This window comes from Elephantulus edwardii, unplaced genomic scaffold (assembly GCF_000299155.1).
Source record: "Elephantulus edwardii isolate Elephantulus edwardi_28Jun2011 unplaced genomic scaffold, EleEdw1.0 scaffold00008, whole genome shotgun sequence".
Lineage (NCBI taxonomy): Eukaryota > Metazoa > Chordata > Mammalia > Macroscelidea > Macroscelididae > Elephantulus > Elephantulus edwardii.
In genome coordinates, this window is record NW_006399758.1 from 27,363,351 (window position 1) to 27,382,221 (window position 18,871).

The following is an 18,871-nucleotide window of genomic DNA, read 5'->3' on the forward strand; positions in this document are numbered from 1 at the left end:
GAAAGAAAGAAAGAAAGAAAGAAAGAAAGAAAGAAAGAAAGAAAGAAAGAAAGAAAGAAAGAAGGGTGCCACCCATTCATGCTTTGCCTAAAACTACACTCCGTCTCATTTTATTTGCTTCAACAAACCTACACTCATAATTTAAAACAGGTTTGGAGGATCATTTCTTTCCTCCCTCCATCTGGAATATAAGCTTTATGGGGTCAGAAACCTTGCCTGTTTCATTTACTGCTCTGTTTTCAGAATAAAAAAATAACATCTAGAAAACTGGGTGGGGATGGTGTGGGTGAGGGTGAGGTGAGCTAGGGGCTTGACCACTGGGAGGATGTGGCAGGATGTGGTGAGAATGGTCCCAGGTGGTGAAGATGATGAGTAAACTTTCCCTGAGAAGGTTAGCTTTGCCAGGAAGCTGGATCAAAGCCTCCTTTAATTTGTAGGCAGCCCTGGGAGTTGTTGCTAGGTGCCTTCCAGTTGATGACAACTCACAGGGACACTATGAACAACAGTCAGAGCTGAGCCGCCTTGCTCAACTCATAATCACTGTGTCAGTTCATCTCCTTGAGGGTCTTCCTCTTTTATTGACCCTCTTCTTCTCTCAGCTGGAAACCTTTTCCCAAGGAATGCCCCCTCCTGACAACACCCAGAGCATGTGAGGTGAAGTTTCACGCTCCTTGCCTTGCCTGTGCTCCCTTCAGAACAATTTGTTGTTTTGGAAATCTAAGTATATTCAATAATTTCCAACACGACAACTCAAAAGGCACTGATTTGTCTTCAGACTTCTTTATTCATTGTCTAACTTTCATATGCATAAAAACCAAAGGTCTTTAAACTGATATTATAGTTTATTGGCTCAGAGACTGGGGTAATGGGAGGGGGTGTCAGAAACGATAAGGTTGGCTCAGGATAGAACAGGGTTCAGAGCTGTTGTACACAGGGTCACTATGAGTTGCAAGTGACTTGAAGGTACATAACCGTAACAACAACATTGTTAGCACTTTGAGGAGGCCATTGACAGTAGATTTTCCCAAAGCAACACATCTTTTGATTTTGCGACTGTTGATATCATAGTTTTTGATTGTGGATCCAAGTAAAACGAAATAATTGAAAATGTAAAAAAATGGTTACATACTTAATAACTATTAAGCAGTATGTCTTTGCTTCCTGACCAAAACAGGCTTACCTTTTAGAAAGGCAATTCTGGTGATGTTCTAGGGGGCTGTCTGAAGAACCACAGAGATATTGTGGATGGACAAAAATGGGGTGAGAGCAGGAAGGAGAAAGAAGAGGATGGGTGTATCTGGGCAGCTGTTCTCACATTGGCTTATATATGTCAGTTTAGGTTTTCCTACCTCAAGGCCTTGATGTTGGTTCTGTTTCATGCTTGGGATTCTCTGTCTTTGGCTTATCCTTTTACTTGCAAGTGCCCTTTCAGGTGGATCTCCAGATATGGTAAAACCTATTAAGATACTGAAATACTAAACCCCCTTCAAATTTAAATAGGTATATTACATATATTTAGGGATGCAAAGGCACACCTAACACCTTTAGCGTAAAGCTTTAATGAGACGGATATTCTGTCTCTTTTCTATTAATTTCCCAACATCTGGTACATAGTAGGTAGGTGCTCAGGAATCATTTATTGAGTAAGAGGGTTCTCTCTCGTTTCTTTCAGATTCCTCTCAACTTGTTTTTCCATTTTGATGGTGCAATTTCCTGCCTCTCCTCTTAGGAGCTGAGCATCCAAAGCTGTTTGCTTTGAACAATGTGTCTGTTTTAGAAGACAGCTTTGCCAGGTTGTGATACTGTCTTATCTACATGTCAGATGCTTCCATTACTCCCTCCACCAGGGCTTTTTGGGCTGGTTTAACTTGGAGGACATCCCCTGCCTTGTTAACCCTGCCAGTTTTATGAAACAGAAAGTCAGCCCTAGGCTTCTGGTAAAAGAAGAACTAAGATTTATAAAGGGCTAGCCAAAAACAGGCGGGTGGGACTGTGGACGGCAGAGGAAAGAAACATTCAGATCAGAGCAATCATTTATTTAGTGCCTATTGTGTGCAAAAATCTGTGCTCTTTTTGATGAAGGACAGCAAGTGTGCCCCTAAGGGCAAATGGGACATCTGGGGAGGATGAGTTCTATTCCAGAATGGTCACATTTTGAGATGGCATCAGGACACGCAGATGGAGGATCTTGCAAACAGCTGTGATGTCTGCTAGACAGTTGGCTTTGGCACATTGAAGTCCAGCCTGATTTAAGAATTGTCTAGGACAGGAACAAAGATTCAGAATAGAGACCCTCAAGGTGGTTTGTAAAACAGGCAGCAAGGGGCACCTTTGCATACTTTCTACATTTTTTTTAAATAACGACAAGAAAGATGGTGTGTTACCTGGCTCAGAGTCTCTCATTGGTGCCAATGGGTAATGCTGCTAATGGAAAGGTTAGAGTTTCAAATCCACCCATAGACTTGAAACTTCCTTCCTCAGAAGGAAGGCCTTGTGATCTGCTTCCAAATTATCAGTTTCTGAAGCCTCCATGGAACACGTGGGGTTGCCATGTGCTGGATATGCCATGAGGTCAACTGGTTATGTCTGCAGTGCAATTTTTGACTCTCTTGAATAATTGAGAGCCCCAGCCTCCTAGTCTGTGGAGAGCTGTGCTCCTAATCATAAAGCCTTCCCTCGCTTGGTGGTTCAAATCCACAAGCGAATTCCATGAGTGAAAGACAGGCAATGTCCTTGTGCGTGATTTATAGTCTCAGAAACCCAATGGAGGGTCATTTACGAGCTGGCTGATTAGGTGGCAATGAGTGAGCGAGTGATCTTGATTAGGGCGTATGTAGTATCTACTATGTCCTCAGTAAGATGGGTTGACACAGCATGTGGTGATTGTGAGAAGGGTGCAGGATACTGTAAGGTTCTGATCTGGGTTTCACAGGGTTATGGTCGACTTGATGGTATATAATAACAAAACCAACATGTCCCAGAATGAGCAGGATTCCTCTGAAAGAATTTCAAAGACTGCCCCACTCCAAAGATGACAGAAAACACATTACTGAGCATAGGAACTCAGGCTGAAGGGCAGTGTAGGGCAGGCGGGAAAGGCAGGTTGAGGACAAGGTACCTCAGGTGGGAAACATGATTTTGTGATTCAGAGACGCAGAGCAAACTTTTCTTAGTGCTATGAGGAGTAATCCGTCATATGCTGCGCATCTCCAGCAGTTTGAACCCATCAGTGGCTGTAAAAGAGAATAACGGGCAGTTTCCTCCCTTAAACATTTTCAGTCTTGGCAACCTGAAGGAGAGTCGCTATGAGCTGGAATCAAATCAGTGGCAGTGAGCTTGGGTTGCTTTTGAAGATTCTTTGTGCACTGAATGGAGTTGAGAGGAAACGATGCCACAGGGTGAGAAATGGAAGCTGAGGGGACCAGGCGCTCCCCTCATTTTCCTTGGAGCTGTCATCACTGTCTCATGAGTGAATGAATCTCCAAGAGAGCCAGGCAGTGTTGACAGGGAGCGGCAGCAGGCATGGCCTCTGTCAGGGCACAGCAGGCATCTGCTGATGTGATGTGGCCTGTCTTCCCTCTCCAGTCCCCTACACCTTCAAACACCCTAGGACCTCTCATTGGTTTGCAATCAAGTACACCTTAGTCTACAAAATAACATTGTTGCTCTTTAGAACTTTAGAGAGGTCATTGAAAGCAGATTATCCCAGTGCAGTATGTGTTTGATTTCTTAATTGCTGCTACCATAAGTGTTAACTGTGGATCCAAGCAAAATTAAATTCTTGACAAATTGAATCTTTTCTCCATCGATCATGATATTATCTATTGGGAGTAGGTCTGTTAACATCATTCCTCTTTTCCTGATGTGGAAACTGGGGCACAGAGAGGTTAAAGAGCATTCTCAAAGTCCCCAAGGAGCCAAGATGCAAACCAAGATCCTTGTTTGTTTTCTCTGACTTGATGACCCTGTCTTATACTCATGGTTGGCTTGTCAGGCCTGTCCCCTTTCTTGTCCATGTTGCAAGCTGACAACAGCAGTCCCTAGCAGCCCAGTTACAAATCATGTTACATGTATAGACATTAGCTGTTCTGGATCTTCTAAAATACCAAATAAATTTTAACAATATTTTATTATAAAGAGACCTTTATTGAAATAAAAAAAAGAACAAAGACAATTTGGTAAGTGTCTTTAATGATAAGGTACCTGCATTTACATGACATTATACTTTTATATACAGCTTGAATAAGGTTCATTACATATAAACTATAGGATATTACAAGTTAAACTGCAGTCTTTTCTGAATATTAAGAGTTGAAATACTACCAGCAGAAACACACAGAAAACAAATACCCATTTCAGTTCCTTAGGCATCATTACAAAATGAATGAGCAATATCAGGTCACCAAAGAAGAGAACTGTAAAGATGCATCAAATTAAACGTTATTGTTAACACAACTAACTATATTGCTTTTACGTCTTCAACTTAATTAATACTTGGATCATTAAAAACAACACACCTTTAATATATATAGCACTTTTCTTCCAAAGAGTTCAAAGCATTTGCATTTGTCTATATTATCTCACTTGTCCCCATAACATCCCTATGAGGTAGACAAAGGTTGGTGTCATTATCCCCATTTTGAATATGGAGAAATTGAGGCACAGAGAAGTTAAATTATTTGTTCAAGTCACAGAGTAAAGTCCATGTTGGAACAGAGACCACAGCCCAGGCTCCTGTCTCTCAATGCTTCTCTTTAGATAGAATTTTCCTGATAATTTAATTCAACACTTCATGTTTCTAAGAAATAATAATAATAATAATAATAAAAATCAGGAGCATCCCCCCCCCAAAAATGTTGAAATACCACAGGCCAGGCTCTACACTGGCTGACACGGGCATTGTCTACAGATGTTCACTGTCATTTGTATTAGAAAAGGACATGGGGACCAGGGGTGAACAGCAGGCACAGGAGAGCTGAGGTGGGGAAGAGACCCAGGGGCTCGCTGGACAAGGTGACAAAGGGCCTTTGTATGCACCCATTATTTAGATTTATTCTTCACAGGACAAGAGCCATGTAGGGGAAAATGCTAAGATATTAAAATAATTTTTAGTATTAAAAATGAAGATTTTAAAATTCCCAATACTGGAAACCACTTTCCAACTATTCATTCAACTGGACAATTTGACCATTACATACGAGACACTTCACTAAAAAAAAAAGCGCCTCTACGTATCTTGAAGGATTCTTTAGTATTTTTTTTTAGGAGAATGAATACTTTAAAAATTGGTCTGAAATATTGTTTTAATTTCTGGGGAAACTATTTTTATGAGGAATAAATGCATAAACAATGAAATGAAAATTCCTATTTGCTTTTGTTTATTTATATTTGGACTTCTGAATACATGAGGTATGTTAACACAATAAAATTGCTTAAAAGGTCAAGCATTTTACTTTTACCGATTTAACAAAGAGAAGTGTAACTAACAACAATTACTACCCTTAGATAACTAGAGCATGATACATTTTTTAAAAATACCCCCAGTATATAAAAGGTGATCTAAGAAAAGTCTAAATCTAACTGCACTAAGATAAGTCATTACCAAACTGAGTGCTTAAAAAACAAATAACATTTTAAAAAACATCATATGTATCTCATTTTATCTAACATGGTGAAGAACACAGGCTACTATTTCTCTATTAAATAAAGCCAGAACCCAGAACTTGGGAAAATAGGCAGTACAAGCAGGGTTATGAATGAGATTCATTTCTAACTCTGTCTTTAAGAAGTTACAAACAAGTTGGACCAGGTACAAAGCAGTTCTTACTTAGCCTTACTTTGCTGTGGTGGTGCAGACAGGAGGTGTCAGCCATGCTGTAAACCCAAAGGCTGTGCCTTTCCGGTGATTAGAATCCACCAGGGGCTCTTAGGATGAGGACCAGCAACTTCTTCCCATGGGATTTAGAAACCCAATGGAAGGTCAGCCCTGAGTCCCTTCTGACTTGCTTGCAATGAATTGAGTTTTACCACCAAATTTTAAAAAAGGCTTTGAGTTTTGTCAATGATTTCAAAGCTGGACACCTAGCAAGTGAGGGTGATTTGGATGTGGGAGTAGGTTCAATCATTTCAAAGTGAGGATAAGTTTTATGTAGCATTAAAAGAAAAGGAGAAGCTACCCGTAAGTGTGACTGACGGATGGATGGTGGGACAGGTGACTGCCTGGACTTTAAAAATATTAGAGATTAGGTATAAATACAGACTTAAGAACAGTAGGGAATAATAGGCAGAAAATAACACTTAAATGTTTGTTCTCTTCTGCATCATGATTTTTTTTTAACATGTATTTTGGCAACTCCAGATAGAGTTGAATTCCATGGTTCTCTGGACCGATCTCTTTAAGTCAAACACTTTTCATTTAAGCGTGTCCGAGTTGTCTAACTTCACTGTTAAGAACAACAAATTCAAGAAAAAGCACAATATAGAGCAAGAAAATACTTCTACAAGACAGAGAGTTCATATTTTACTGCAAATAAAGTCATACTTGTTTAGTACAGACACATATTCCTATTTTCACTTAAGTTATTTAACACCAAACATTACAGTTTTTTTCCCAATTACAAAGTACAATGGACCTGACACTATTTCTCAGGAAATAACTATCAGCATTTCCTGTGCTTGTGGCAGCCAATCCCAAGCTGGCTGAGTCCTAGACATGAACGCTTTCAGCGGAATGGCATCACTAGATTACACCAACTTGTAGGAACTATTAAAAGGCTCATTGAAACAAATGCCATTCACTCATTCATAAAACCTTAGTGCAGCCTTGCAATGAGGCTCTGAAATTGTAACCTTGTTATAAACTTGAGCAGCATTTTGAACACCACATGACATCACTGCCTATGATTCTCTGTGAAATATCTAGTCAATTTTTAAAGAAAATGAAATAAAATGCTTCCGTGTGGTACCTGCTTCTGCTGTTTTAGCTTTATTCCAGCTCAAAGGTACTTTCTAGTACCTTTAAGACAAATCCCCTGAGACACACAAACTCTCTCTCTCTCTCTCTCTCTCTCTCTCTTGTCCACATACACACATTTACATATTCTGGGTCTCAGGTCTAGGTGATACAAGTGGTTTCCAACTGGCTGCTAAGGTAAGGGGTGGCAATTAGAACACAGCCAGGGGATCTGCAGAAAAAAAGGCCTGGCAAACAATTTCCAGGAAATAAGAAATTTGACCCCGAAAGCCCTGTTGAGTCTTTCTCTTCTGCAACATATAAACAGTGCTAGGAAAATTATGATCATGTCTTGGAATCTACTACAGAGCAAAACAACAGCATTTGTATAGTAAAACAATCTTGAAATATTATGGCTACAATTTAGAGCCCAAATTTGTCAATTAGAATAATTCAATGAGTGAGGATGAGTGAAGACTTTCCTGTAACTTCTAAACAAGAGCTACTGGAAAACCGTCTTTTAGAAATCTGCTCTGATGATGCTAGTTCATCACACACTGTTGTTACGTTCCGTGGAGTAGGAACCCACTCCAGCAGATTTTTCAGAGGCTGTAAACCTCAACAGGAGGGATGTTGCCTACCTTCTTTCACACAACACTTAGTGGATTTGCACAACCTACCTATGGGTTGGTAGCACAACTCCTTATCCACTATGCCATCAAAGCTTCCTTTTCATCCTATGAGTAGGATGAAAATCCAAAATATGTATAGTTGTGTACTTTCAAGTCAGAACTGGCATATAGCTGACCTTCCAGCAGGTTTTCAGGGGCAGTAAATTGTGTGGGAGGAGACTGCTCATCTTTCTCCCACAGAGCAGCTGGTGGACTTGAACTACAAACCTTTGTTTGGGCAGCACGATTCTTTACCACTAAGCCACCAGATTATAAGTACCCTAATTAATCAAGTATTAAAGTTGTGTCAGGGCCAACCATATAAATTTTTTTTATTTAAAAGATACTGGCTAAAGTAAATATAATGAAATCAAAGCAAATGAAAATCAAGCAAGTGAGATAGAAGTGACATATGAGATTAAGTTTTGCTACTTTGAGTTGACCACCTATAGTCAAGTTGAGCTCAACTGAAAATAGCTCTTGGATTTTGATGGCAGACAAAACAGTTATTAAATTTTTTACTCGCATAAAATATCAGTACCTTTTAAAGCCTTCATAAAATTAACAATATAGTCAGTCTAGAATAGATAAAAATATATGCAACATATTTGGAATAATTACTATCTTGAAAAAATGGAAATAACCTCAAATATTTCATGTAAAACAGGATACACCTTTCTGCTTATTGTATTTGAAAAAAATAACATTGAAACAATATGAAAAATATTTCTAAACTTTCAAAATGTATGAATTTTAAAAAATGTCCCTCCTGGAAAATTTAGGTTTATAAGATTGACATTTATCTGTTTTTTATCTTTTTGTATAATTTCACATATTATAAACTGAGTACACAAAATGGATGGCAAAATGGTATTTTAAAGGTATAGTCAATTACCTTTTTGTGCAAATATTTTTTTGAAAACTGCTCTTCATACATTTACACTCTATAAAATTTCAAGAAGAAGTTTTCCAAAAGGTGCCTGTTAGTTTTATCCAATTTAAAGATTCAAGAACATGTCTTCAAGTGGTAAAATCAAAGCAATGAAAAACTGTACCATAAGGTTAAACAATAATTATATACTAATAGATATACTTCAATACAGTACCCAACAGCCTGACAAGGAAAACAATCTCACTAAGATTTATGCTGTCTCTCCCTCCTCTATCATATGAAGACTCATACTAGGTGCTTTATATTTCCTTTTAATTGACACATAAACCACTCTGTATCACAGTCTGTTCTTAACCATTGGTTCCCAAATCAAGAACCATATTTCAGCTTGTATTTCTTAGCTCTACTGCCTAAGCAATATCTGAACTGTTCAGGGGAGGAATTTTGACAATGAGATTTTAAGATGATGCAAATGGTTTACAATGAACTTCTATGTCAAGAGATGGACTTACACTTCAGAGATCATACTTCTCTGGTGATAAAGAAGATGTTACAAAATAGAATAAAACTCTTGAATAATAAGGAGCTCATAACGAGCACTACTTTAAATATGCACAATGCTAGGGACACAACGTAAGGTTGCTACCACCTTATATGCAAGGAACCCTGACTGAAAAGATTGTGAGTCAAAGTCACTTAAATAATGACAATCACTTAGGCAGAATCAGAATTCAGAGAACAAAGGCCTTGCACTTTCTTGGTAACCTTGTCTCTAATCCAAGAGTATTCTGGCATTATCTTCTAATCAATGATGATATGGTCATGGACATGCCTTCTTCATAGGAGAGACCAGGCTGCCTGGAAAATTCTCCAAACCAAACTGGGGTAGATCACTTCTACCATTTGAGGAATGCAATTACAGTTCTCAAAGTACAAAAGAGTTATAAAATCAAGCCATGAATGCAAGCGATATGACAACATGCACTAAATTGGTCTTTACAATGCATTCTTTGTCAGGTCAAGCAGAAACAGCAAGATTGTTAAATGTGAAAATTCATACATGTAACAGCAGTTCAGAACATTGTTTATTTCTTCCTTATCTATGACAGAAAAAGCCCTACTTCTATAAGCCACAATTCAGAGAAGGTTTTCAACTAGGCTCTATTTAAAGTGAAGAGTGAACATGTTTTCTTAGGTCTTGACCATACAACATTTTCATACCATTTCACAATCTTGGCCCCACAGGGTATAAAATGACGATTAAATTTAAACCAGATGGAGCTCTTCTTAATAGGAGTTACTTCAGTCACAGATTTTTATAAAATAAAGAAAACCCAAATAGGTAATTTGCATTGCAAGCACTGGGCTGTAGAATTCAACTAGACCTTAAAGACATTATGGTAACCATCAGAAGTTCAAAATTCACAAGGTGATTCATAGTTATATTTGCTTCCTCTATTTTCGTAATTTCAAAAATTCCAATACTGAGTACCACAAGACCACTGAAAAGGATTATCTTCTGTTATTCCATTTATCCACTGATTTGGGTGATTCTAATTAGGAGCTCCGTGCACCACGGGAAAAGCTGAGATATTAAAATCCCTTAGACACTTGGTTAAAATTAAGATAAGTAGTTGCTTGTGATTAGCTAGTGTATGTGCTTTCTGCTTTTCAACACCCCCCAATGAGAGTATAAATCATGGTACATAAAATTAATTACAGTTTTCCTTGCACTTTTCTAGAACTTAGGCAGTAAACAGAACACATTTTATAAATTTATATAACAAAAATAAATGTTTATATTTTAATCTTATTTAGATTACCTCCAGTAGCCGTTAACTTAAGAAATCCACAATGTGTAGCCAACAGAGATCATCTGAAACACCCATTCATGGCCACAGCTCTTCAGATGGTGTTCAGGGCAGTTGTCTGGATATGGTCGTGCTCCAACACAAAAGATTAAGGCTCTCTGTTTTGAAGCGGTGATCTCTGGGCTAAACCAAGCATACAAGTACCACAATACTCATCAAAAATACTGAAAATGCTTGGAAGAGTTTTAAAATACTGAGAGAGGGAACAAAGGTTTGACCAGAAAAATAAAACATCTACAGCTAACTCAAAGTACTTTGAAGAGAGGCTGCTCTCATGAAGTGCCAAATCATAAAGAGTAGAGAGAGTTGAGAGTCCAGGGAAGCCCCTATTCCTATTCCCCTGTGGGGTTCCCATGCTCGGGCACCAGCAGGGCAGCACTCAGTAGATTGGTGAGCTGGGTGGTATTCTGTAACCACAGTTTCTCACGATCCTGGGATGGGTGGCATTCTCGAACCACATCTTCTCACTATTCTGGGATGTTTAGGTTGAAGGCCAAAGTCAAACCATGTGGGAGGATCTCTGTGGAATAAACCATCTATAAATTGGCAGATTTTGAGGGAGATAAAGTCACACATTTTCAAGGTGGGACCAGGTAACATAAAAAGGATGAAAGAAAAAACGTAGATTTTTCTGAATGGCAGTATTCAGGCAGACTGTGGCCTAGTTCTTGATGACTGTGGTTCTTCCTAAGATTCTGGTGCTCCTCACTGACCACATAAAAACAGTCAGAATGGATCTTCTGCAGAGGGTGAGGGAATATGTACCGTGAGAGGGTATGTGTGTCCTGTGGCGGGCAGGTGCACACTGGGGTGCAGTCAAGAACGTACCTCACTGGTTCAAATCCTGGGAAAACAGCCACGGTGTCTCCAATTGTCTAAGGTTTACTAAAGCAGCATATAAAGTGTAGGTTTACATCGCTTCTGGTCTTCCAGAGCAGAAATATCCCCAAGTGACTGAGAACATGGGACCTGGAGTTCTGGGTTGCTAGAGTCTGGTAATATCTCTGCACTGCTGAAGGTCCCCAATGCTCTCATAGTCATTCTCTTTTGGGAAAAGGCCATGGGGACAGTTGGTCTCCTGTGTGGCCCTTTCTTCCTCTCTGTTTAGAGTCTGTATCGCTTCATAATCGGGCTCTGGTTCCTCACTGGATCTCTCTGGTGGAGGTGGTGTGCTGGTGCTGTTTGGTGTTTTCTCAAAGTCTTTTACTGTAGCATAGAGATCATTACAGGAAGATGGGGATCTCTGCGGGCTTCCACCTTGAATACAGGTGTAGGTGGACTCCGGCACTTTGAGTGACTGTCCTGATTTATTCACCGACTGTCCAGGTTTATTCACTGATGAGTACATAGCTGAGATCTAGAAAACAGAGGGGTAACTGAATAAGCAAGTTCAGATTATCACTTCCTCTCTCCTCCTCCTTAGTGACAAATTACATACTTAGCATTTATGGGTGTATCTCTGTGTACGTATCCTCCTTTTACTATTTATTCTTAGTTATCTACACTAACCTGGGGTATATTAGCACAGATTAATGACAACATTATCTTCAACTTTGAAACGAAATTTTTAAAAACTAGTTTTGTTGAGATATAATTTGCATACCATACAATTTACCTACTTGAAAGTGTACAATTCAATGGCTTTTAGTATAGTCACAAAGTTATCAAACTATCACCACAATCAACTTTAGTATATTTTTATCACCTTGAAGAGGAATCGCTTGGACCTTCACTCTCTCAACAGCTCCCTCATAGCTTCCACAAATCTACTCTCTGTTTCTGTTGTTGTGTGCTGTCAAGCTGGAACTGACTTACAGCTGGCCCTCCAGAGGGTTTTCAAAAGCTGTAAATTCCATGAGAAGAAAATGACCATCTTTCTCCCATAGAGCAGCTTGTGGGTTTGAGCTGCCTGCCTTTGGGTTGCTAGTGCAATTCCTTACCAATCAGCCAACAAGAGGTCCCCTATATATCTGTCTACTTTAGATAGCTCATATAAATGAAATCACACAATTTGTGGTCCTTTGATTTGCATGGTTGTATTATATAGTTTTCACTTAACATGCTTTCCAGATTCATCCAAATTATAGCCTCTGTCAGTGGATTCTCTTCCTTTTTACGGTTAAAAAAGGTCCCATAATTCAAATGTTCCACCTGGTGTTTATCCATCAGTGAGGGACATCTGAGATGTTATCCTTTTTCACTATCATGGAAATTTCTGCCATGAACATTGATGAACACATTTTTTGTATAGCTACAAATTCTTATTCTCTTGGATAATACGCATAGCTTTTTAAGGAACTGTCAACTAGTCTTTCAAACTGGCTATTAGGCAGCTCTGGTTGACCTAGTGGCAAAAAAACTGCACTGCAATCCCAAAGCTGTTGGATCAAATTCACCAGATGCTCTGCTGGAGAAGGAGGGGAAATCTCCTTCACTGGTACACAACAAGGAAAAAAGAAAAAAAAAACCCAAAACCACAAATAACCAAAGTGGCTATTTCATTTTACATTTACACTGGTAGCCAATGAGGGCTCCAATATCTCTAAATCCTTGCCAAGTCTTATTGTTTGTTGTCTGTTTTTATTATAGTCATTCCAGTGAGTACGGAGTGGTATCTCTTTTGATTTCTCTTTCTCTGATGGCAGATAATATTGAGCACCTTTCTGTACTCAGGGAGCTCTGGTGCCATACTGCATAGGGAGTGGCATTTCTAACACAAAGGTGGGACTCTGGTTGTTTGAATCTCACATGGCTCTGAGGAAGGTGAGCAGCCTTTCACGTGATTTACAGCCTATAAATCCAGGGGAAGATCAGCTGGGAGTTGGAAGCAACTCAAGGACAAGGAATCGGAGGCCTTTTTACATACATGTATTGGCTATTATTTTTGGTATGTCTTCTTTGGAGAAATATTGGTTCAGATCCTTTGCTCATTATTTTTTAATTGAGTTCTCTTTTTATTACTGGTTTATATTCTATTTACACTTATGATGCTATTAATTAGACTAGCCACATTTGCATAATTACATAAAAACTGAGTGCCCTTGAAGTTCACTGATGAGCAGAAGAGCAGGCGGGGCACACAGCTTCCGAAGCCCAGGACCTGACCAGCACAGCCTGTTTTATCTGATGTCTGTTATCAGAATTAACATTTCATCTGAAAAAGGGCAGTGAGGGAGTCACTTTGAGAAAAGTGTGGACCTTGGGCAGGAGCAGCGGGATCTGGAAACACTGTAAGAAACACAAATTCTAGTGCAGCACTCAGGATCTGTGAAACCAGAAACAAAAGTGAGGGAGGGGGCAGGTTAGCAATCTCTGTGTTTCACAAAACTGTCAGGAACTGCCCCTGAAAGTGTGAGAGAGCCCCTGGGGAAGAGAAGGCGACCCTTCCTGTATCAAGGTAGCCAGAAGGCTCCTTCCTAGCATCCTGACTGGCAGGCCACATGTATGTAGAAGAGCATTGTTACTTATTTCACTGACTTTGTTATTGTTAGGTGCCATCAAGCTGATTACAACTCATGGGGCAGTATGAACAACAGATGTGAACCTTGCCCTGTCCTGGCCGCCCTCACAATCTCTGTAATAATGGGCTTTAGCCCATTAGTCACTGTGTCAACCGATCTCGTTGAGAGGCTTCCTCTATTTTTCTAACCCTCTACCTTTCCCAACATGATGTCTTTTTACCAAAGACTGGTCTCTTCTGACAACATAAAACCAAAGCACGTGAGTGGAAGTTTCACCATCCTTGCCTCTAAGAAGGACCCTGATTGGACTTGCTCCAAGACGGAGTTGTTATTTTACTTAGTTACATGCAATTGGTTAAAATACATTTATAACTCACTGCTACTGAGATGGCTCTGATTCATAGTGACCGTCCATCGGGTTTCTGAGGTGATACATCTTAATAAAGGGACACTGTCTCTCGGTCTCACTCAGAGCCACTGGTGGATCCCAAGTACTCGAGAAATGGGTGACCTTCCGTTAGCAGTGCAGCACAGACAGACGGTCCCACCAGAGCCAGAGCGCCTAGAGGTTTAGAGACTGGGCTTCATGTTCTTCAACGAGGAAATACTTTTTTTTTTAAGTTGCAACCACCTAACACATGTCATTTTGAGACAATCAACATAGGACATGCTCTTTTTAATGCTAAGAGTTGGCCATTTCCCAAGGCCACTAATTCTATTTCTCTAAAACATTTTGTATAACCTCTAATATCAAAATAGATTTCATTTTGCTAACAATGGAGCAAAGGCTACATGGACTTGCTCAGTATTATATTTATTATCGGAAACTATGGCTGGACACGGCTCCTTCATTACCTAAGTTTCTTTTTGAAAGGGGGAATGAGTCATAATGACTACTGAGGAAATAAATGAGCACCCTTCCTGACAGATGCGTGCCTCCCAAACTGCCCAGGGACAGTTTCCAGCTTTTACATATCTCACAGAATGTGGGAGAAGTTGTTCAGCTGGCCTTAGCGGCCTCTAGCCTGGTGCATGTCACTGGTCATTTGCACGAGAACTTGCCCTTGCCGATTCGTGGCTCAATTTTTCAAGTAACTAATTTTTTGTGGCTTTATTGTGGTAATAAAAACATAAAAGAAAACATTGCCCAGCTCAACTTTTCTCCCCACCAACAATGACAGTGACCATGCTCATCACATCGTGCAGCCACTACCGCCACCAAGTTATTCAGGAGCAGAAGGTCCATGCTGACGCTCCACTTTCCCAGTCCTTGACAACCCACCCCGTTAGACTCTCAGACCATCTTTGGAAATCTTTTGTCATGTTAATTGGCCATTTTAATGAAGATTAAGTTAAAACATTCTCCCCTTAGGAATTTTAGTGGAGAAATGGCTTTCAAGTTAGAACCCCAATTTCTTGAAATTTAGGAAGCATCAAACAAAATACTACTTTTCATAGTGAATCACAAATATACAAACATATGCAACACATTCCACTAGGAGGTAGTCCAAGCCAACAATGTAGACAGATTGTAGAGGGTGAAATATGATGAGGGAACAAGAATATTAGATATTTGTTCCTCACCTTCGAGAGCATGTTTCAGAAGACAAATATGTCTTTAACTGCTGTTTAGTTAATGCCAACTAATGGTGACCTACCACTGAGTTTGTGAAAATGTAAATCTTGATGAGGAGGAGACTGGCTATCCTTCTCCCGAGGTGGTTTCAAACTGTTGACATTTTGGTTAAGAGCCCACCATGTCAGGCACTAAACCACCAGGGCTTCTTATACCTTCACTTGTTGGCAAGTGCTATGGAGTCAGAATCGACTCATCACCTCTCCATTGGATTTTCAGTACTTCACAGAAGGGAATGCCCATTTCCCTCCTGCAGTGAAGCTGGTGATGGATTCAAACTGCATAACTTTGGCTTAGCAGCACAGTTCCTTACTGCTAGGCCACCAGAGAGAGCTCTCACGTTTGCCTAGGTGGGAAAGTAAGATGGGTCCCTCAAGATTATTTCTGTTTGTCTCTATACTTCCTTCCTCATGGCCCTTGACATTTATGCTTCCTACTCTTTTAAAGTATCTTCGGTTTTCTTGGCCTTTATATGCTTTTGTTATTACAGCTTTTTCATGAACCTGTGATGTAATATGGTCTATAAGGATCTAGTGTTATCTTGATTTTCTCATTTGTATACAGATTTCTCTTCAAGTTCCCTTGTTATTAGTTTTTCAATCCTTTCTTTTTTTAAAAAAATACCTCTTTCATCTTTATTACTTACTCTGTCTATTGTTACTGTGTTCTCATCAATTACTCTGCCCTTTTCTACTTTTCTTTCTAGAACCCTTTATCCATCATTCTGTCAGATTAGTATAATTTTATTTACAATCCAATTGCCAGTTTCAGTTTGGACTGTCTTACATATTATGTGACTATAAAGTAAGTTATTTCCATATTTATTTTCCTAAACATCCTTCTTAAAAAGTTATAGTATGTGAGTCACAATTCTTTATTTTATATTAAAAATTCATCAGTAAAAAGTAGATTTTTTAGTCAAAACCATCTAACAAATGTTCCTACTGCCTTGAGTCAGTTCCTACTCACAGAAACTCTCGACTGGGTTTCTGAATTTTTATGGGAGGAGGCTTACAGCTTTCTCCCTCAGAGATTGGCTGACGGATTAAAACGAATGACATTTTGGCAAGCAGCTCAATGTGTTACACACTACACACCAAATGTTAGACTGTTGTTACGTGCTGATGAGTCGAGTATGACTCATGGTGACCCTATTCACAAAAGCTCTGAAGCCTGAGGTATCCTGAGCCAATCTCACTGGATATGATGTACCCACATATACACCTCAGTGTTCACATCTACAAAATTTCCTCTGATAGGAACAGCAGATAGAAGGTATATGTGGCCAGATAAACTGATGTGTTTATGTTTCTGTCTGCACTTAGCTAAATACTTACTGGTTGTTAGAGTTTGACTGTTTCACTGAGTGTTCAACTAGTGAACTTTAATTTCCTTGCTGGCTGTATGTCTGACTCCATTTCTATTTGACAAGCGACCGTCTGAATTTACCTGTTGTTTGTATCCAAAATTCTTCACTAAGGCTGTCTCTCTCTCTCCTCAGGCTGGATCAAGTTTCCTAGGTTCCCTGTCCTAATTTCCTAACTCAACATTCACCTCCTCCTAGTGCATTCTTCCTGATTGCTGGCCAAGCTTCTAAATACTTCAATTTCTCTTTCTGATTCCCATCCCACTTCACTCCCTCCTTTCTCTCTCCTCCTGATTCTTTTTTTTTTTATTATTAATTTTCTTTTACTTATCTGATTTGTTCTTTTTTCTTTCTGTGCTATCCCCTGCTTGTAACTTTCTCTTTCTCAGACATTATTAAACCAACATCTCCAAACTTTTATCTCAAAAATATGCTTCAGAGAGTATTTTGGCTTTTTCAGAGAAAGAGTAAAATTACAGTGCATATTTTGACGGGTAGAGCCCCATCCTTAATTACACGGGCTTTCCAGTTATAGAAAAAGAAAACATACCTCTTCATCTGTGAGCGTCGGGTCTTCCTCCCGAGATTTGTATGACAGCGAACTGAATCTCTGTGAGAACAAACCAAGTCAGATGAAAAGGGGCTTTATGTCATTGCTTCTACTTTTTCTTTGCCTGTTTTGGAAGCATTTGTCTATAAAATCATTTTCAAATGCCTTTTAAAGATATTTGTGATGTGGCCACAATGGAGTTATGTGAAGCATTTGAGAAATAAACATTTATAATAAAATAAAATGGCTTGATTTTCTTGTATTCTTAGTAACAGCATGCCGACAGAAATGTTTAATAATTCTATATTTGAATCTGTGGGCATAAATAACCAAATAATCTACTGTTTTTATTCTTGTCAATGAAGAACAGATGACAAAAAGAAAATTCCACTTTAAAAGAATAACTTTTAAAAAAATTGTTTTTAAGTCAAATGCCTAAATGACCAAATGCTTACATTTTCTATTTCAGCTGTTTGGATTAGTCATCAAGAAGACCCTTAGTCACTGAGAAACTCTTCAAGGCTCATGAAGAAATCAGCTCCTATTTTGTGAAGTGTGAGCAGTGTGGAAGGGAATATGGTGATTGTTCAGTCTTAAAGTATAAACAATTTAAGGACATTCTACATGATAATTACTCCATTTGCTGAGAAGAATCAGTCTCTGAACTGTTGGATAGGGAGTGAGGTGAAGCTGGAAACATGAAAATTTTCTTTGCAGAGGGAACTGGATTCTTTGGTAGCCATGAAAGAGAGCGAGAATCAACTTTGGTCAGGACTGAAGGACCTTAAACTGGTATCTAACAGGACCCTCATGTCCACACCTAAGAATTCTGTTCTGGTATGTAAACACCACCACCACCACCACCACCACCACAACAACAACAACAACAACGACAACAACAACCCCAACCCCTAAATGAACCTTTTCAGATTTCTCCCAAAGATTGTTCCTTTAATAAACTATCCTTACATACTTCACTACCCCTTTACCACTGAGTCCTAAGAGCATCGTTCTTGTTCTAGTTTGCTGATGTTGTTACGTGCCCTCAAGTCAAAAGTGACTCACAGCTGATCCTCCAGCAGCTTTTCAGCGGCTGTAAACCACGCAGAGGAGACTGCCCAGATTTCACCCTGGGAGCAATTGGTGGGAATCTAAATAATGGTGATTCAGAGAAGAGGTTAGTGAATTGACTTTAACAAAAAGGATTCTCTCTCTCAGGAAAAGAAACTTAACACGAATTCTGGCCAGCTTATCTGACTCATGACTCATCTCTTATATATACATGTGATTGCTGTTCAAGAAGGCTACTCAGACCTGAAACAGTGATTTGAGCTAAAAGTGGAAAATATGCCACTCTGCAACCCTCATTGCATACTCCTACGATAAAAATAATGCCCTAAAGTAGAATACTTTTAGACTATTCTCTCCCCATAGACTTCAATGCCGTAAACATATTTCATCCAGTTTTTATA

The 18,871-nt window shown here is 39.3% G+C and overlaps 1 protein-coding gene across 1 annotated transcript in view; it reads right to left on the minus strand.

Annotated features, from left to right (window-relative positions):
* Positions 1 to 11,371: 11,371 nt before the first annotated feature.
* Positions 11,372 to 18,871, minus strand: part of PAG1 (phosphoprotein associated with glycosphingolipid microdomains 1) — a 23,371-nt gene continuing 15,871 nt past the window's right edge. The window contains exons 5-6 of the mRNA XM_006880491.1: positions 17,400 to 17,459; positions 11,372 to 11,743 (exon numbers count right to left, since the gene is read on the minus strand). Coding sequence (XP_006880553.1) covers positions 11,372 to 11,743; positions 17,400 to 17,459 — 432 coding nt within the window. The remainder of the gene's footprint in view (positions 11,744 to 17,399; positions 17,460 to 18,871) is intronic.